Source organism: Equus przewalskii, chromosome 9, assembly GCF_037783145.1.
Source record: "Equus przewalskii isolate Varuska chromosome 9, EquPr2, whole genome shotgun sequence".
Taxonomy (NCBI): domain Eukaryota; kingdom Metazoa; phylum Chordata; class Mammalia; order Perissodactyla; family Equidae; genus Equus; species Equus przewalskii.
In genome coordinates, this window is record NC_091839.1 from 77,386,317 (window position 1) to 77,407,196 (window position 20,880).

The 20,880-nt window shown below is 40.7% G+C and overlaps 1 protein-coding gene across 12 annotated transcripts in view; it reads left to right on the top strand.

Annotated features, from left to right (window-relative positions):
• ENPP3 (ectonucleotide pyrophosphatase/phosphodiesterase 3) overlaps positions 1 to 20,880 on the top strand; it is an 88,042-nt gene that overhangs the window by 53,956 nt on the left and 13,206 nt on the right. For all 12 annotated transcript variants that reach the window (XM_070557157.1, XM_070557156.1, XM_070557162.1 and 9 more), the window contains 7 exons: positions 969 to 1,096; positions 6,634 to 6,700; positions 8,842 to 8,929; positions 10,244 to 10,422; positions 12,623 to 12,674; positions 13,760 to 13,914; positions 18,564 to 18,699. In XM_070557157.1, the coding sequence (XP_070413258.1) occupies positions 969 to 1,096; positions 6,634 to 6,700; positions 8,842 to 8,929; positions 10,244 to 10,422; positions 12,623 to 12,674; positions 13,760 to 13,914; positions 18,564 to 18,699 (805 nt within the window). The remainder of the gene's footprint in view (positions 1 to 968; positions 1,097 to 6,633; positions 6,701 to 8,841; positions 8,930 to 10,243; positions 10,423 to 12,622; positions 12,675 to 13,759; positions 13,915 to 18,563; positions 18,700 to 20,880) is intronic.

Consider the following 20,880-nt stretch of genomic DNA (forward strand, 5'->3'; position numbering starts at 1 on the left):
CTCAACACATGGCAGCAGTAGCAGCTCTGACTGCCCATGGGTCCTGTCCCCATGCTATTCCATACTATTCTCTAAATAAAAGAGCACTACTGCCAGACCTTGAGAGTCCAAGAAATCTTTCTTTTGACTCCTCGGCTCACCGTCCCCGCATCACTATTTATGAGATTATTGAGGCTTAACCTAAATGAGAAAATGAGGAAGTAGAAAAAATTCATTTCCTCATATTTTTATCCATTTTTTTTCTCCTGTTTTTCAAAAGGTCATGCAGGAGACAAAGTTCCTTTGTAGTTCTGTTTCTCATTTTGTCACTTTTTTTACATGAATAAATGATAATATGATTTGCATTTTTACATAGTTTTAAAATATGCCATCTATTACAACAGTAATTACTAAAGAAACAAAGTTTCACTCCAGTTTGTGAGAAATCTATGAACTTTTTACAAATAGGGAGACTGTACTAGATTTCAAAAACTGTTGACTTGGAAATTAAGCAAATGTAGATTATTTAAAGGGTAAATTAAGTCAATTGTAATGGGATTTTTTGGTTCAGTTAGACTGATTTAAAAATTTTTTCTCATAACTACTATGGATTATATACTTTTTATATATAATTTAGACTCAAATGTTGTATTTGCCACTCTAAATCTAGACATATCTATTCTCTGTCAAAAAGGAGGAGAGATTTATGGAGCTTTAAACTATATACACAGAAATAAAAACTTAGAACATCAGACAGTATAGTTTACCTCATATATTTAATTGCAACCTGAATTTTATTGCAACAATAAAAGCACTATAGTTAGGGAATGCGGTGGCATTGATAATAGGTTTAATCTCCCTGTTTTGTTAGCCAAGCTTAAATCCTCTTACTTCTAAAAGGTGCTTAATAGATTGTCTTAGGAGATGAAATTGTTGAACTAGCTTGCATATTTTATGTGTCATGAAGAAATAATTTACCTATTTTTCAGTGCCGAAAACCTGATCAGCATTTCAAACCCTATTTGACTCCTGATTTGCCAAAACGATTACACTTTGCCAAAAATATCAGAATCGACAAAGTTCATCTTTTGGTGGATGAACAGTGGCTGGCCGTGAGGTTTGTGTGTCTATTTGCTTATCTCACAGTACTTTTAACAACCGTCTTTGGTTATAAATTTTCTTACCTTTACCCTTCTACTACTATGATCATGGAAGTTTCCTGAGCATGGACATTCTCTTGAAATTTAAATCTCTCTAGCACTCCTGTATTTGAGATGACTGTTGTTAGATTGCTGATCTTAGCATCCTCATCTTCACAATTATCGATAAGAGTGAGGAGGAAGGCTGGCACTGTTGATCGACTGTTCCAGAGACCGTCCATACCAGCACATTCTTAACCCCCACTGAGGTCTCCTTTAGGCGGCAGACAGGACATAAAGATGATAACAGCTGCCTTCCAGGCTGGTAGTGACTGATTACATGGCTTTTTAATTAAGATGTTTGTTGTCTGTGTGGTTTTATAAAAGAGCACATTTATGATTATAAGGCCAACCTAACCAACTAGTTGTAACATTTATTTCATTTTTCTAGTTATAATTCTAATTCATGTTGATCATTGAGCATTTGCAAAATATAAGCATGTTTCGAGAAAATAAAAGCTATTCTGAATCACTCCATCCCAACATAACCAAGTAATTCACGGCATAATGCAATTTTGTTGATGCGTGCTCCATGTGTGCTGAGCCTGTTCCAGGCACTGGGGATTCAGACATGATTCCTGCCCTCCTGCTCAAATGGAGAAGACTGATAACAAGCCAGTAAACAAATAAGTACACACTTTCAGGTAGTTTAACGAATGGTGCCTATTTCTGAATTTCATTCCAGCATTTTTCCGTGTGATAGTGGTTATAAATGGAGTCAGGATCATGCTGTGTTTTCTGGCCTATCTTGTGTGTGTGCTGCGTCATGCCAAGGGGCTATGAGGACAATGGGAATACAGTGGCCGAGAGAGATGTAACAAAGAGGAGACGGAAGACAAGAGAGCTGAGCTCTACCATCAGTGTGTGCAGGACGAGAAAGTAGAGATTTGACAGAGCCTGTTTTTTAAGACATGTAACCAGGAACCCACGCTGTTGCTCTAGGGCGGAGGGTGTGCAGCCCACACCGGTCACTAGATGGCGGTGATCTCTCGTCTCAGGATTGGATTTGCCCAGCCTTTCCTGCTATGGCCCAGGACAGGTTCTCTGAAAGAAGATGAAAGTGTGAACAAAATTAAGCTTTACTAATATTAGGTATATAAGATTGTAAGTAATGTGTACATGCAATATATAAGTAAATGTGGGTAAGTTCTCCAAATATTTACTGTTAAGTGTGTGAGATTAAAGAAGTTAGGAGGCCACTGGCGCAAAATGCGAATGTGCCCATCCATCCAACAGCATGACTGATGGGTTATAGAAGGCGAGTCCAGCCACCAGAGTACCTCTGGGTACCACTCATTCACACTCAGTCTCAAATGATGAGCTGTGCGTTGAACAGCAGGCAGTGAGCTGTAAAAAGAGCAGCAGCCCGAGAGGTCAGGGCCTGGTACCCGGCCTGCCTTGTGGTGGGAATTTGGATAAATCCATATCTTGGGCTTCATCTTCCTCATCTGTAACCCAAGGTGAGCCTGGTTTCTTATTCTCTTGCGCTTAGCATACGAAGTAAACTAACTAACCTCAGAGGAACGTTGGCTGCAGCCCTCCCCAGATCAACCCAGGAGTCTCAGCTGACCTGATCCCGGATCCTCTCGATCTCCAGTACTTACACCTGAGGCTCACGAGACCTACTTTCTAAGGGAAAGTTTGTTGTCCTCAGTAATGATGTTCAATGTTCGGTAACTAGACTAGATTTGCATTTCAAGAGAATAGCAAATTTCATCATTTAGTGTAATTTCTTCATCATCATCATCCTTATTTTGCCTAAAATGTGTTGGATTTTACTAATTTGGGGAAACCCAATTATCTGAAACTACAGTTAAAGTATTGTTAAAGTGCTCTTTTAGAGAATGAGAATAATAGCTTTTGATCTTATGATTGGAAACTGACAAATATCTCCCAGGCACCTTTCTAAGAACTGGAGAGAAAGACACCTTCCCTGCCATAAGGGTCTCACCCAGGTGAGGAGGAGGACAACAATTATAATCAGGTGTAACAAGCTCTGCACTAAGATCAAGTACAATGTTCAGGAAAACAAAAAGAGTGATCACACCCCCAGGTGCGAATGTCAGAGAATGCTTCTTGGTGGGGCGATTCCTGCTCTGGGTTTTGAAGACTCAGGATGGGTTAGGCTAACTGCTGGCATCCGGCAGGTCTGCCGTGTGCAGTTTTGCAGTCTGTGCCTTGTACGAGGTACTCAGCCAAGAAGATGAGTGGGTGCTGAAATGTAGCCATTGCTCAGCTCATCAAGCCCTGATGGGGCTGTGTCTGCAGGAAGAAAGGGACCGCTTTTCTTCGCTGGAGGGCACTGGTCTGCTTCCCAGACCTTGAGAACTGCCAAGCTGTGCCTTCTCAAGGTGCTTCTTTTTCTAAAAGCATTGCCCAGAGCAGTGGGTGCCTTTTTAAAGTCAGCAGCAGCTCTGGGGCAAGAAGGGTAGAAAGAAAGAGTCAGACAGACGGACTAGATTCCAGAAATTGCAAGTAGTCTCGTATTGCTAGAGCACTGGGTGAATGAACCTGCCCTCTGCATGAAGGACTTTATCTGTCGTGACCAGGGAATGTGACTTTGACCATGAAGAAAGTAGGAGACCATTGGTAGCCACAAGGTGGCTGGAGGTGAATGTAGTGGGATGTGCATTTCAGAGAGCTCACTCCAGCTGCCGAATGGAGGAGGATGGTCAAGTGAGTGGCAGGGAGCCCAGTTAGAAGGTGTGCAGTGACCAGTTCTTCAGCCTTATGACAGCCCAAGGGATGCTGTGGAGCCGGTGGGATGGTAAGACTAATTAGGTAGCACATTGTCAGGAAGACATGTGTGGTGAACTTAAGACAGATTTCCCAGGATAGTACGGGCTCATCATGTTCTGTCCCACATTTGTACTCATTAAAACGTGTGTTTCCAACAGTGATAAATAGTCTTAAATACGACTAGGCATGTGGGTGTGCATGCATGAGCATGTGTCTGTGTGTGTGTCGGGGGGCAGATTCTGGATAACCAAATCAGAGTCAGGATAACCAATTAGGAAGTTGGTTCAGGTCAGAGGAAATGGGACTCGAGCTTAGAATGGTGACAGCAGAAGGGAAAGCAAGGGAAAGTGTGGAGGGTACCACAGAGAAAGAGAGGACTTGGCAACTGATTGTGTACCAGGAACGAAGTCGTGCTCATCTCCCCTCTGTGTCATCGCCAGCTGTGGCAGAGAAACCTGGCCTTGATTTCAACTTTATTAATTAGCCTTGGAGAAGGTAAAAGAGAATTTGTTTCAAAAGAATTCATACAGTGCTTGGATGTTGAGCTAAATTTTGACAGATAAAATCAACTCGTCTTTTCCAAATGCCAGCTTCCATTTTTCCATATGTAATTTCCAGAGCCACTGGATGGTTGGAAAGCATGAACAGGAGCAGTTAGAGGAGCAAACTTCTCAAGTTCTCCTTTGGAAAGTAATAGAAAATAGCACGTTTTCTAGCAATATTTTTTATCTTTTACTTCCAAATAATGCTATGCAATGTTTACTAAAGTTTTCTAATAGAGTTGGGTTAGGAGTTGAAAATACAAAAAAGGTAGATTTTTCTGAAAGTCGAAAGATAAATAAAGGCCTAATTTTAGTAAATTTTACCAAGGACTTGGTTTAAAAGACTTTCTCTTTCTTTCATTAATGAGTACTCTAACCTCCCACACAGAATTTAAAACTTAATTGTCCCCCATGAAATACTTCCAGTAATCTCGGGGAACCAAATATCCATGCAATAAGGATAAAAATGTTTTTAAACAACTTTTACCTTACGCCAACCGTTTTATTGGAGTTAACTGAGAGGAGGACGCGCACTGGCCCCTTAGTGTGACTGAGTTTAAGCCCCTTGTAAACAGGACGCCTGTGCTCTCCCCATTCCAGGCAGTCCTCAGCCTCTCCTGCCTTCCCTCTGCCCGGCAGAGTGGAGTGTGGCCTGCTCAGTGTTGTGATTCATCTTTATTTAACCTGAGTAGGAGTCAGTTATGAATTTTTTAAAAGTTGATTTTTTAAGACACTAAAATAAAGTCCTGTTTTCAGTTAAGCCTACAATATAAAGACAAACAAAAACATTGTGTGTGTGTGTGTATTTGCCCTGGGGATTGGGAGGTGGGGAGTGGGGAAGCAAATGAGAGGAATCTTTCAAGGCCAACCATTGGAAGCAGGAGTCTTTTTCTCTCCTTAGAGACCTAATTTGAACCAATATAACATTGTTGCTTTAAAGAAAGTCTAGGCTGGGGGACTGGTCCAGTGGCGCAGAAGTTGAGTTCACGTGTTCCACTTCAGCGGCCTGAGGTTCCCCAGTTCGGATCCTGGGTGTGGACCTTCGCACTGCTTAGCAAGTCACGCTGTGGCAGGAGTCCCACATATAAAGTAGAGGAAGGTGGGCATGGAGGTTAGCTCAGGGCCAGTCTTCTTCAGCAAAAAGAGGAGGATTGGTGGCAGCTGTTAGCTCAGGGCTAGTCTTCCTCAACAACAAAAAAATCTAGGCTGGGACTGACCGCTGGCATAGTGGTTAACTTCACATGCTCCACTTCTGTGGCCCAGGGTTTACTGGTTTGGATCCCAGACGTGGACCTACTCACCACTTATCAAGCCATGCTGAGGCAGACGTCCCACATATAAAATAGAGGAATATGGGCACAGATATTAGCCCAGGGACAATCTTCCTCAGCAAAAAAAAGGAGAAGATGTTAGTACAGGGCTAATCTTCCTCAAAAAAAAAAAAAAAGTCTAGGTGCGTTTATTGCTATTTTGTTTTCAAGTATAAAACCTGACTATGTATAAAACTGCTAATACTGCTCAATTCAAAGATTAAAGTATAAAAAGTAGGCAAAGACAAATTAATTAAATTTGAAAAATTGTTCAAGTCATAGAGCAACAGCCTGTGGAAGACAATCTCAGAAGTTAAAAATAACCTCTGACTTTAGGGAATATGCTGGCTGCCCCTCACCAAGTGTTCTATTAACTCGCCCTGGGTGTTCTTTGTTCGTGCTTTGATATTCTTTCACTAGACTTCTCCACTGTAAAATAGGAGTCAATATTTTTCCTAGTTCCAAAGATTTATTTCTAAAGTCCTGAAATCCTTCAAGTGACATATTAATCAAACTGTTTGTAATCACGCAGACAGTTACGTGTAAAGGGGCAGGTGAGCTTGAAGCCAAATTCTTTCTTAAAATCTCTCCCTCCGCTGTCATCCTTTTGTTGCTGTCTATGAGTCAAAGGCTTTGAATTCTATGTACAGATCTTGGAATTCTCCTTCCGTCTCCCCTGCCATTCTGCTTGGTCCCTGTGGTTATGAATTTGAGCATGAAAATAACTATATTCATGCTGTTGTTCACAGAAAAATTTACTTATGTGAAAGCAGAAGCTACATAAAAATCCGTTAAAGCTCAGTCATATCATAAGGTGTCATATCAATATACTGATCACAGTGTAATACTATTATTTCTTTATAGGAGTAAAAGTTATTCATCCTGTGGAGGAGGCACCCATGGTTATGACAATAAGTTTAAGAGCATGGAGGTAACGTACTGCTTTTTTTTTTTTTTTTAACAAGTATTTATTGAGCACTTACTTTGTGATGGGCAGTGTTCAGGACTCTTGAATACATCTGTGAAGGGAACAGAAAAGATCCCTGCCCTCAAGTAGTGTTCATTCTAACAAGGGGATACAGGTAACTGGCATAATAAAGGAATATATTATTTGCTATGTTAGGGATAAGTGCTATGGGAAATAAAGAGAAAGTAAAGCAGAGTAGGTGGAGACTGGGGGTGTTATGGGTGCCATGAAGGCAGTATGAAACCTTAAATAAGGTGGAGACAGTGAGATTCATTGAGATGCCATTTGAGCAGAGACTTGAAGAAGGTGAAGGAAGAACTTTTCAAATACTCAGGGCAAATGTCTCAGGCAGAAGAAACAGCCAGTGCAAAGGCCCAGGAGTGAGTGTCTGCTGTGTCGGGAGAGCCCTTATAGCTATGGGAGGATGGTAGCTTGTGGCTGGCGCTGATGGAGGGGAAGGGTGAGATGCAGCTGGACATGTTGAGTTCCTAATATGTGTTAGACGTGCACGTCAGGATGTTACACAGGCAATTAAGAGAGAGTCTACCTGGAGATCCGAAATTGTGTTTGAGGTGTATAAAACATTTAAAAGATATGCACCTAAATAAGATGCTCAGGGACTGAATGTAAGGGAGAGGAGGACAAGTACAGAGCCCTAAGCATTTCTCTTAGAAGAGGTGGGGAGAAACAGAATTCCCAGCACAGAGACCTAGAAGTCGAGCCAGGGAGGCAGGAAGGAAACCAGCAGCCTCTGTGTTGGGGAAGCCCAGGAATGCGCTCTCTGGAGGAGTCCAGGAGTGAAGGGCAGCCATGTCCTCCAGAGGTGGAGCTTCATGGCTCTATGGCCTGGTGGTCTTCTCTAGATCCGTCTGTAGCGCACACACACTACATACATATACACACACAACACATACGCATACACTACGCACACAGCACATACACACACACCACACACACGCACTATACACATACATTCTAAAACAGCACACACACTACGCATACCACACATACACACATACTACACACACCACACATATGCACACAACACACACACACACACTTCACACATGACACATACACACAGACTCACACTACACACACTCATACCACACACATATACACACACTCCCACTCTACACATATACACACAACACACACCCCACACATATGCATACACTACACACACACCCCACATATACACACAGGCCTATCCCTTTCCAAATAGCAAAAAATGTTAGGCTCTTTTGAAGGTACTGCCTCCTAACATTGTCATGATGAGTTATACCTCTTTGTAAATATTTGAAAAATCTCTAGAAACAGAGCACTTCTCTGTTAGTTAGGGGGCTATTTGATAATTAAGTTAATTACTGCAAGAAAATCCTACACCTCCAATTCTTTGCTGACTATCTTGGGAAAAAAATATGTGTATAAAATATCCACGTATAAAATATACACATATAAAATAAAAAAATATATATGTATATATCCCTGTTACCAGAAAACAATCGCTTATTTATCTTTGATAGTTTTCTTCTAGTTATTTACAATCTAAAACAATTAGATCTGCTATAAACAAAATAATTGTTGACATTAATTAATGTAAATAAAAATATTTGGGTCTCTTCATCCTAAAAATAAAGGGGCGATACATTTGAGAAATCATAGAAGTAGTGCAAAAATTTAATGCTTAGAAACTTCCACATTTTTTGCCATGTGTTAACATATTTGAGCAATGATGTGAATGGAATATAAAAAGAATACGAGATGTTATGTGACGAATTGCTAACTTCTGTTGCCCAGCTGTGGTGGAACTGTGCTGATGTGGCTTGTCCACTGTTGCTTGTAGTCTCCTAGCCTGTTGACATCTGACGTGCTGTGGACGCAGGTAGAGAGAGAAGGGAACACAGTGTGGATTATATTTGATTGAGATTGTACAACACCACAGCTGGAAATGATGTAGAAATCATTTCAGATCGGAACAGAAATCCTTACAGAAGCCTAAGCTGCAAATGGGAGAGCTGGTATAGAAGGAAAATTGTGTCTCTTCCACCATCTGTTTCTGAGTTTAGATGGCATCTAGTAATAGTAGGACTGTTTCCACCTAGGCTATCTTTCTGGCACATGGACCCAGTTTTAAAGAGAAGACTGAAATTGAACCGTTCGAAAATATTGAACTCTATAACCTAATATGTGGTAAGTATGTCCATATAAACACAACGGCGAAATGTGGATAGAGTTTTAAAATATATATTTTGAAATTGGTGGTACATTGAAGCCCAAAGGTGGATGCTCTGCACTGAGAAGACGGAAAGTAGAAAAGATGAGGAAGAAATGTTTATTCTTCAGAATTATTCAGCTATAGGAATGAAGTCTTTTTGTCCTTCTAGGAACAATAAACATTAGCTCTCAGGAGACCAGCTTTTCTATTAGTTACTATATGAAAATTTAATTTAATAAAACAGCTAAAGAAAATTAGACTTCCAACTTTTCAAAGCAGGAAAAACACACTGAAAAACACAAGTATTTTCTTGTAATTACAGAGAGAAAGCTTCTGGAATAACAGGATGGTAAGAAAATCCTATTTGGAGAGACACTTGTTACCACACTCAGTCTTAACAAATCTTAAAGAATTCGAGTTTTGGGGCATCTCACCTGCCCTTTCTGCCTCGTGCCTGCCTCAGACCGCTGTGTTAACAAGTTGTTGATGTCAGCAAGGCAGGGGGCGCGTTGTTTCACCTTTGGCCAAAGGACTCTGGACAAAGTATGCTCACAGTTGTCGCTCTTAATCCTGTCCTGGCCTGTGGTGATTGAATGTGACTTGGAGACCAAACAGCGTCATTTAAAAGTCACGTGTTGTCGCCTTAAGAGCTTCAGTTCTCGGTGCCCAAGGCTGAGTGTGTGGTCAGGCTGCTGGCCCTGTGGGAAGAGGCTTAGAAGGAACCAGATACGATTCCGGGTCTAGGAGAGACCTACTGGGCAGTGCTCAGCAGGAGCCACTTAAACGCCCATGTCTGTGAAATATTTGCAAGTTTTGTTTTTATAGAAAAACATTAGAAAAAGTTCTCTACATATTAAGCAAAATTCACTAGTTTAATTTTTAAATAGTATCTGTCCTTAGAGAATTTTCATAGAATTAAGTAAAAGTACTGCAAGTAAGATTGTAAATTATTTAACTTCTTTCAGTTTGTTTTTACTAAAAGGATAGCTTTTATGCTAGAAAACCATGATATGTTTAAGGAACAAAGGGATGATTTAAACAATGATGTTTTTCTCTGGAGGAACAGAAACGCTTCCTAAAAGTTCCTGCAACTGGTCCTGTTCTCCAGAAAGGCTGGGTGATGGGAACCCGGGGGAAGAAAGTTAGTAAACTGAACGGCATGTGCGGGACGCGACTGCATTGCCGCAGAATTTATTGAAGGAAGTGAACAGGGGGCCTTGTTTTTTCTCCCATCTTCCAGAGATGTTGTTGCCTTCCAACTTAAAACTACTCTGAATTTCTTAAAACAGATCTTCTACACATTGAACCAGCACCAAACAATGGTACCCATGGCAGTTTAAACCATCTTCTGAAGGTGCCTTTTTATGAGCCATCCCATGAAGAGGAAGTGTCAAAGTTCTCTGTTTGTGGCTTTACTGTTCCGTTGCCCACAGATGCTCTCGACTGTTCGTGCCCTGAGCTACAAAACGTAAGTAATAACTTCATGTATCCATACGAATGAAAAGGGGCAAACTACATCTGTAACCAGGGTAGCTGACAACCAGGTTTGTGTTCTAGCTCGGATATTTACTAAGTAATGTATGTGGTTTCTCTGAACCTTATCTGGAAATGAGAAATACAGTATAGGTTTAAGTATGTGAATGTGCTTTGTAAACCGGAAAGCACTATTTGGAAGTTGTTTATTCCCTTGTAAGCTAACTGTCCTTAACCATTCAAGACAGTAGAATGTTGGAGCCCTTTGGTTTCCCTCAGGAACCATCCCTCTTACAGCTCAAGAATCAGATGGTCAAGCTTGGTTGTTTGTAGCAAATACCCTTGGCTGCGTGGCTGCAGGATTGTGGTCTAGCTCAGACACACCCCCTAGGGTGTATGCCCTGGAGTCTACCCAGCGAGAAACCCAGCCTCCAGAGCAGGAAGGCCTCCTTTGGGGAGCAGTGAAGTGTCCCGTCAGGCAAGTGGAGGCTGGCTGACAGGCAGTCAGCATTGGGAAAGCCTTTTTAGTGGGTCAGGTGCCTGGCTGAGTTCAGGGGCAGGACTTCAGATCCCAGGAGACTGAGCAAGGTGAGGTTCCAGCACTGCGAGGGCCCCCCCAAAGGCCTGGAGTCAGAACAGGAGCTATGAGAGCAAGGACCAAGCCACCCTGTGAGAACTGGAGCCCCTGGATGGGGCTGGAATTGCAGAAGGGACTTGAAGCCCTGTCGTCAGGAGTCCATCAAGCTAAAACCGATGTCAAGGTGCATTTGATGCCGAGTTCTAACTAAACAGAGCTAAATAAAACCTCTGCCTCAGGTGAGAATTATTCCTCAGAGCCAGGAGTCAGCAAAACTCCACATTCTCTGTCCTCAGAATACCACTGCACCTCATAAATAAATAAACGTGTAAAGAAATAACCAACCAAAGATGCTTTAAGGAACAAAAGTCCAGTCAAACACCCCAATGATAATCAAATCCACAGCAAAGATCAGAGTGGGGTGTGTGGGTTTTCTAGCTACTGCTTCGAATAACCTCAGTGGAACCCCTATTTAAAGCAACAATAATAAACATTAAAGGTGGATGTTGCATTCCCCATTTTAGAGATAAAGGGGGCTTAGAGAAGTTAGGTAAATTGTCCAAGGTCATAGAAGCTTGGTTTCCCTGACTGCAAACTGCAAGTTCTTCTCTGTGAAGAATGCCCTTTGCTCTTCAAGGTGTGGTCCCAGGATCAGCATCTGCACCACTTGCAAGCTGGCGGGAGATGCAGAATCTCAGCCCCGCTGAGCTCAGGCTCCCTGAGTCAGAATCTTCATTTCAACACGCTGCAAGGGAGTTGTGTGTGTGTTAGAGCTTGAGAAGCCCTGGGGTGTTGTTACCTCAAGTTAGTAGATTCCAGCTGTGGTCAGAGGCTCGGCCTCATTATCAATTTCATCTTTGCAAACTCTCACAACAGAAAGTATTCCAGGGAGTAGTCGTTCTCTATATTTCTGAGTAAGTGGCAGAATTGGAAGGTAAACTCAAGTGAGTCTGGTTTCTTTGTTCAGTAGTAAACATTCAAGTGACTACTGCAGAAATAAATTTGATCACTATCAACGCAAATAATCCATAACAAATCTGTAAATCAAAGTTGGGGTGAGTTTATTATGAGCCAACTCTCAGGACCATATAGCCCAGGGGAGTCCTTTCACAAAGGAAGGGAGCGTTCCAAAGAAGTAGTGTGTACAGAGTAGTTAAATACCATTGAAGAGCATACATCACATATGACAGGAATTTCCCTTTTACGGTAGTCATGAGATTGCTTTGGTGGCACAGCAATTCAGTGAACAGAGCAAGTCGGTGGTTTCAAGGTAGATGGTCACAAGGTGAGTGCAGCAGGTCAGCAATTAATCCTTCGTTTAGGGAGAGGTGCTTATCCTTAAGGAAATGCTGATGTGGGCAAAGTTATATCCTTATCTTTAAAGGCATTCTTATTGTCTTTGGGACTTAGTAAATATTTAAAACAGATATACAATGCACGCTCAACAGGTCACGTCAGGCCCTTTTGGAAAAACAAGTTCAGGCCAAATTAGTTTTAACCCAAATGGCTTCCTCATATACTCCACTATAGCCTATTGTTTGTCATCTATTTATCATCACCTTTTAAAACATATGTCACATATGTTTTGCTTTCTCCCCTCTCCCACATTGTCTTGCAGGATACTTCGCTAGAATACGTGAATCAAATGCTAAATCTCACTCAAGATGAAAGTAAGTCAATAGAAAACATGTTAAGTCTTTGATGTTTAGACCTAACAAGACACAGCCTTTTTGGAATTCTTCAAAATAAGCTCACAGGGGCTTTGAACATAAAGATTTTATTGCTAATGTACAGGAGGACAAAAACCCCCAGATCTAATAACAATAGCAAGCATGGGGTAGTTGCAGTGGTTCCAAGAACATAACAAATTTCTTGAAATGGTCACGTCTCATCCTCAGTCCCCTACTCCCTTTCTGAGATGTGAAGAGATCAAACTGCCTGGGTTTGAAGCCTACTTCTACTGCTCTCTGGCTGGGTAAACTGGCCCAAATCACTTAACCTCTCTGTGCCTGTCTCGTCATCTATAATAATGGTACCCACCTCATGTAGTTGTAAAGATTAAAAGAGTTAATCCATGGAAAGAATTTAGAACAGGGCCTGTCCTGTAGCAATGTTATCATTACCTGTTATCTTTTAAGTATTCTTGTATTAGACTCACTAGGCCTGTTTCATCATTTATAAAATGGGGACACCTCCTTTATAGAGTTGTTATGAAGATTAGAGGAGTTAATGTGCGTGTGCACTTAGAGTAGCGCCTGGCTCCCAGTAGGAGTTCAGTAAATGTGTTGGTTGTTTGATACGCTTCTTATGATCTGCTGAGTGTTATTCCATGGCATGAATACACTGCAGGTTTTTAAACTATCAATAATTGGTGGATTTTTAGGTTATAGGAGCAGACAATTAAAAATACATAAATACATTGGGACATACTTTTTATAAAATTCCAGTTTCTTCCTTATGACAATTATTACTGTAGGTCATCTTTGTTATAATGTATGTACTTTTGATTTTGAGGTTTTCTCTCTTCAAATATGTCCTATAAATTGTTAGCTGCTTGGCTAAATTACTTATTGAAGCCTTAGTTTTGTAATTTGTAGAATGGAATAATAACACCTAGCTCATAGGGTTGTAAGAATTAAAAGAGATTAAGTATGTAAAATATTTATCAGAGTGCCTGGCACAAAATCAGCCATCAGAGTATGGTAGTCATTGTGCGTAGAAATGTTTGTTAATTTTACAAACATTTTTATTTTAGTAACAGCAACAGAGAAACTAAATTTGCCATTTGGGAGGCCCAGGGTTATGCAGAAGAACAAGGAACACTGTCTCCTTTATCATAGGGAATACATCAGTGGATTTGGAAAAGACATCAGGATGCCCCTTTGGAGCTCATATACAGTTCCCAATCCGGTAAGTTCTTGTCTCCATTGATCCATGCAGTCTAGGAAGAGTTCGTAGTTCTCTAATATTCTAAGAGTTGAATTTCGATTTTCAGTAGAGATCCCAAAGGGAGCTCACTGGCCTGTGGCTTGTACAACAATGTCCCCGGTATTGCTTAAAGGTATTTAAAGGTGGTCTGTGGGTGCAAAAGAGGAACACATTGTGTTTTGCCTGGAGGAGAAATTAGAAAGTGTTTGCAGGCCAACTGTCCAATTGGCAAGACAGATAGTAAAGAAGATTTCAAAGAGAAGCAACAGGAAGTACAGAGGCACACTATTCATTTGGTATATCCTAAGTATATGGTGGGTGCACCTAGAAAGTGATGGTAAATAGATTATAAAGGGCTTTGTATTTATTTGAATATTTAACAGATAACTTTCCCATCTGCTGTGTGCTGTAGTAGGCACAAAGGACACACCGTGAATGAGAGCTACCTCTTCCCTGAAGGCTCTAGCTCTCTAATAAGTCAGGCCAGACTTAGATGTACAGGTTTGCTACATCACAGATCTCTCCAGACTGAGGGTGGAACCCAGTTGTTTAAACCCTCTTCCCTCTTCACTATCTGGCAAACTTCTTTTCCATAAATGATGCTGGGACATTTGGCTACCATAAGAAAGAAAATATTAGACTCCTATCTCACACCATATACAAAATTAAATTGCTGGTGAATTTATAGATATAAATGTGAACAGCAAATGCATATTTTCTTTTGTATATATCTTTATGACCTTAGGATAGAGAAGGATTTCTTAGGACACAAGAGCAACAAGAAAAATACAGAGGAAATTGATTAATTTGACTATACTAGCATTAATGTGTGACAAAAAGACAAAAGTTATGGATGGGACAATATATTTGCATTGTACCTAAGAAACAAATTATCAGTATCCAGAATAGTAGTTAGGATCCAGAATAGCTAATAACATTCCTACCAATAAACAAGAGAATGATAAGCATCTTAGTTAATAAATGGGCAAAGGATATGAGCCAAGCAATTGAACTTCATTAGCAACCTGGGAAACATAAATTAAAGCAAAAATCCAAGTCTGCTCAATGTCACTCCAAATACTCCTTCAGGGCAGGAATAGTTTTGTTTAATGTGTCCCCAGCACAGTAGAGTCGCCCGGTAGATGCCTCCTCAATGACTGCATTGGATGAATAAATCTCCACCATTATTTTTAAAGACTTAAAGACAAAGCAGAACTTTCAACCAGAAGGATAAATAAATAGTCAAGAAGCTGTTTTTGTAGAGAAAACCCTAGTATTTTAGATCCAAAGACTCTGACGACAAACCTCAACCTGTTACTGTTCTTCCTCAGGGTACAGATGTTCCTCTTTTTGTGGAAAGGAAGTGATTGGCTGTATCCAGATTATTTTCTCTTGTTCCAGTTCGAGATTTCTGGAGAAAAATAATCACATTTTCCCACTCCCAGTTAAAGCTTTGTGTTCTGAAAGCCGACTCTGCTGCTGACAATGGTTTAATCGTGCTCAGTGGCGGGGGAGCACTACTTTTGTTTCCCAACGTGGGCAAAAATTTTAGTTACCTGAGTTCATATGTATGGTTAATGGCAGCATCACTTAATGTGCACAATGTTCTGTTGTTTATGATTTTCTTCAACCTGCTATGAAACATACTATGAAACAACAATATGAAGTTATTTATTCTTTGAAATAATTTCTATTTGTTTTTGTTTTTGAGAGGGGCAGTCTATTCAAGGCCAGTCTTATTATTTAATTCTCTATTTTGAAAAGTCCAGGGACTAGGGCTTATGTAGAGCTCAAACTAAATTGTTTGAGCACAACTTCCACAACTGCAGTCTCATAAAAATTACAATAAACTTCCCTCCTTAACATTTTCCTAATTTTAACTATTGAATACAGGCATTTCTTTTTCCTTACATTATGGAAAATGCATCTATGACTACATTAATGTATTGGACATTTCTTCAAGTAAAATTCACTAAACATGTGAAGTTCTCGAGTAAAGTGATAAAGACGTGTGGTAGAGAACATCAACTCACATATTCTGGATGTCTGTGGGGGCTGACTCAGTCAGCAGTCGATATTCTTGGTTCTCCCATTTTGCAACATATGTATGTGCCCTTTATGCCAAGTGAAGAAACCTGGTCATTCAGAACTGTTGCTATGATGTGTTTTTGAAAGACTCTAAACCAATGTTTTTAGCTTTCCAACGTCTGCTGCCAGGAGAGTGAAATAAATGGTGAGATGTGCCTCTATCGCAAATATCTTCCTATTTCTTGGTTCACTTCTTATTTTGTTGGGCGGATACCACTCGGGAGCTTCCTGAGACAGGAAGAAGGGAAGATACATATTTGAGACTTTGTGTATCTCAAAAGATTCTTATTTAATATATGCTTAATCGATGGTTTAGCTTTAGAATTTTAGAAAGAATTTTTCTTCAGAATTAATGGTTATTAATAGGACATTAGACTACCTGGACTGATTGATACTCTAGTGTTTCATATGTTCCTTACTTTTTTCCATGTCTTGTCTTTAATTCCACTTTTTCAGAGATATTGGCAACTCGATGTTATACATCTTACTGATTGTTTTACCTCTCCTGTTATATTTTTAAATCCCAAGAGCTCTTTCTGTCTTCTCTCCCCTTTTCTATTGCTTTCTGTTCTTTACGGATGCCATGTGTACTCTTATCTCTCTGAGGAGCGAGTTTTCTTCTGCTCTCTGCATTGTCTCTCTTTCTTCTTGGTTCTCCCCCTGCCCTGAAAATGTCTGGTGGTCCTTGGCAGCTGGCTCATATTTTAAGGGTGAGGAACATGGCTGGGGCTTGCCAGCTGATAGGCTTCACTGTAGGTTGATCAGGATGAGAGCCAGCCATTTTGTTGGGGATTCCCAGTTGTAAGTATCTAATCTTCTTTTCAGGCTGATTTGTTTTCCAAAGAAAGGAAACTTCTAATCTGACCCAGCATATAAGATTGGCAGGCTACATGGGGGCAATGAGACTGGGGGAAATCTTACCATTCGGCATATAGATTTTTATTTAATCTCATTGCTTTCAATATGGCACACCTGCTCTCTGGGATGTCTTGTGTGCTTTAGTCTGATCATCCCTCTGGTTCAGCCTCTCCAGTGAGTAAACATTCTGTCTAGCTTCTTTTACAAATTTTCAACCTATCCTCTTTCCAGCCCTACATACATCCCCCGTCTTTAGGAAACTCCAATTTCTACCCTTGAGGTTCTGCAGTAGGAATTAGCTTCTTTGTGCTTTCCTTAACCATAGGCTCTTTGTTGTCAGTGTTTATTGGTCTGTTAAGTTGGATTACAGTAGTAAAATATCTTTATCTGATTTCCAGCTTTGGAAAAATTTTTATCATCCCTTACATATATGCCTTTAGAAGGTAACAGAGATAAATATTCCATCAAGTTGAGAAGTCTACTCAAATTCTCTATAGTGTTTTCCAGCTGAAGTGTTGCAGTGTGTTAGGGGTACCTTCTCTGGTTGGCTTTCCCCAGACTTCCCTCATCTTCATCTCCTGCCTGTTCTATACCTTCTCATGGTGCGCTCCTGCCTATGAATATAGCACATAGTGTACATTGCCTTTTCCCTTGTGAATTGACCTTCTACATTTTATTTATTTATTTATTTATTTTCCCCAGCTTTATTAAGATATGTGACATATAACATTGTGTAAGTTTAAGGTGTACAACATGATTTGATACATGCATATATTTTAAATGATCCCCACATACATTTTAGACTCCATAGCTGATTTTTGCTTTTAGTACAATGCAGTGAATAGAGGAAGGACGTCCTAATTTAATTTAATCTTCTTTTTTGTAAATTGTAAAAATATTTGTTAAGAAATATATACATTGTGGGCAGCAGAGGGCATAAAAATCAAAATCTCAGAAAAAATGAAATGAATAGCAAAATGTTTACTTATTTATGATTATATGCTAGTCAAAATGTGATAATTATGTAATAGTATACTACCTTTAATACTTGGGTTAGGCAGCACAATTATAGGATGCCTGCTAGTGAATAAATTATTGTGTTAGCCTTTAAATGGAGCTACAAAGAAAATTATTAAAACAAATATTACTCTATTTCATGATGAGTGAAGCATAGCTACAAGTTTATTTAAATCCCCAAATAAGTAAGTTTCGTCAACTAGAGCTTTTTGAATTAATCTTAGGTTGATTAGAAGTTCCTACCCAACCAAAGAATAACATCCTTAGTTCATTTGAGTATGTTAAAAATAAATTGTTTATATTTTATTTTCCATTTTATTGAAGTACAACATATAGCCCCACCTGAAAGTTCGATCCTGAAAAGGATTTTGGTTTTTAGCTGTAGCTCCCATTATTCTTTTGCTCTCAGTTGAGGTTTCATTCTGCAAATATTCCTTTCCAAGGTGTGTTTGATTTGCCCTCCCTGTGTCCCTAACCAGAAGGGAACCACAGAAGAAAACATTGCTGAAGATGTCCATTTCCATTGCTTGCATAGACCCGATTCATTAAGAAAATAGGAAAAGGTTAAATGAAAAACATTCTAGGGAAGTTACAAACCATATAAGGTGATGGGTGAGCCACGCTGTGGGCGTTATTTTCTCTTTTTTTTCTTTTCTCTCTTTCGACAGGGAGACACATCGCCTCTTCCTCCCACTGTCCCAGACTGTCTGCGGGCTGATGTCAGGGTTGCTCCTTCTGAGAGCCAAAAATGTTCCTTCTATTTAGCAGACAAGAATATCACCCACGGCTTCCTCTATCCTCCTGGTTGGTATAACTCTTTTTGAGAGCAGCAGCTTAGAAAGCCCTTATCAGCTGGCTGTGGGCATGTGCCTTAAACATACGCTCCCCCCTCCCCCAAACTACCTGCTCTGGCTGAAGGAGCTGCCTGGAGGCCACCAGGGGTTGTGGGCGGACCCAAAGCAGAGTGACAGCTGTCGTGAGACTGATAGCACCTGCAGTGGGAACCACAGGGCAGCTCCAATCTGGCCCAGATGTTCAGAGGGTTTGGCAGGTTTAAGTTTAATTTTAAAACTGAAGATTCTTTGGGGAGGGACACAAACGTCTAACAAAACTGTTTTTCTACTGCCCAAGCTCAGGGCTGCGTGGAGAATGCAGCTGTGGAAGAGCTCAAAGAGCTCAGGCAAGAATTCAGGCCTCTTATGGCATAGGCTCAACAATTTTAAACTGTGGATTAAGTAGCTGAATGAACTTTAAGTTCATTTGAAAAAGCGTCTATCTCTCTTGGGAATATGCGAAAGCCAGTGTGATTTTTCTAAAGCTCAAATCTGTTCCCTGTTCAGCAGTCCATGTCATTTTCATTAACTCACCTGTGAGATTATCATCACTTTCAGCTTCTGGGAATGGGTTTACTCCTGAGAATTGACTTCATTTTCTGGAAGCCAGGACCAAAGAGGTCCTTTAGACATTTATAGCTTAGAGATTGTGAGATTTATAATGGGAAAAAAGAAAGGCTTAATAAAGACAAGTAGCACAGCAATTTAAGCCCCTAACATGGAATTAGGACAAATAAACTGATATATCTTATTAAAATATCTAGCGACAATTAGAACTACCAAACTTGTGCAAACCCTGGGATAAACGTAAATAGTTGCAACATTTTATTAATGAAATTGTTTAAACTGGCATATAAAATTGGTCTGTTAAGCCATAAGATATTGGTTGATAATTAAATGTTTGCCTGATCAAGGAAATGAAATTAATAACTAAGCAGCTTATCTCAAAAAATATTAAGGTGAAAATGAAACTCCCTTCTAGCTTTCCACTGTAAATTGTTGGTTAGAAATTCCATTATAAGCTGATGGTTATTTTTCTCTGAAAGGAGGTACTGTTATGCTGATTGTGGTCCCAACTTTCCATTTAAAGAGTAGAAAAGGCTTGTAGGGGATCTGAGGACAGTGAACAGCATGTGAAACCTTAAGGGAAAAAACACCAGCAACTTGTTCGCCCTTGCCTTCTGGTGCCCACCCCTTGGCCTTTCACTTGTCTTCGCTAAGATACCCAAGTGCAGTTTAAATATAAAAGGTATTATAATATGCATTTCTAGGCTTGCAGCTTTTAAATCCTCACCCTGTTTCTGTGAGAGGGACGCCGTGAGACAGATGGAGCCCAAGTGACAGAGCACATTGCTCGGGGGTTCAGCTGGTAGGCAGGGGAGCTGGGGTTCCAATCTGGGCAGTCTGTGTCCAGAGCACGCGCCCAGCACTCACTCTGCTGGACGGCACCTCCACGACTCCTCAGAGCCAGTCATTTGCGGTGTCATCAGTCAGCAGTCTTCATTGGGTTACAACTCACTTTCTTAAGAAAATTGTATTTTGGAAGAGCGATTTGCAATTGCTTTATTATTTAGTGCACATTTAACAGCTGTGCATTCATGCTGGTGTTATATTTGTTTCCTTGGGCTGCTGTAACAAATTGCCACCAACTTGGTGGCTTGTACCAACAGAAATGTATTCTCTCAGAGTTCTGGAGGCCAGAAGGCTGAAATCCAGGTGTCGGCAGGGCCCCGCCCCTTTGACGGAGAGAATCCAGAGGAGAATCCTTCTTTGCCTCTTCCAGGTTCTGGGACTCCAGGCGTCTCTTGGCTTGTGGCTGCATCGTTCCAGTCTCTGCCTCCGTCTTCACATGCTTCTCCCTGGGTCTCTCCTCTTCTCAGCCCTCACTCTCCTTAGAAGGGCGCCAGTGCCTGGATTAGAGCCCACTCTAAATCCAGGATAACCTCATCTCGAGACCCTTACCTTAATCACATCTGCACAGACCCTATTTCCCACCTTCCCCCTCACGGGTACAGGGGTCAGGACTTGGACACATCTTTTTGAGGGTCTCCATTCAACCCACTGCAGGTATCAAATGTGTGAAACTGCCTGCATTACTGCTGACCTCGACTGACAGGAGAGTGCTTAGTATTTTGGTGTTTTGACTGCTAAT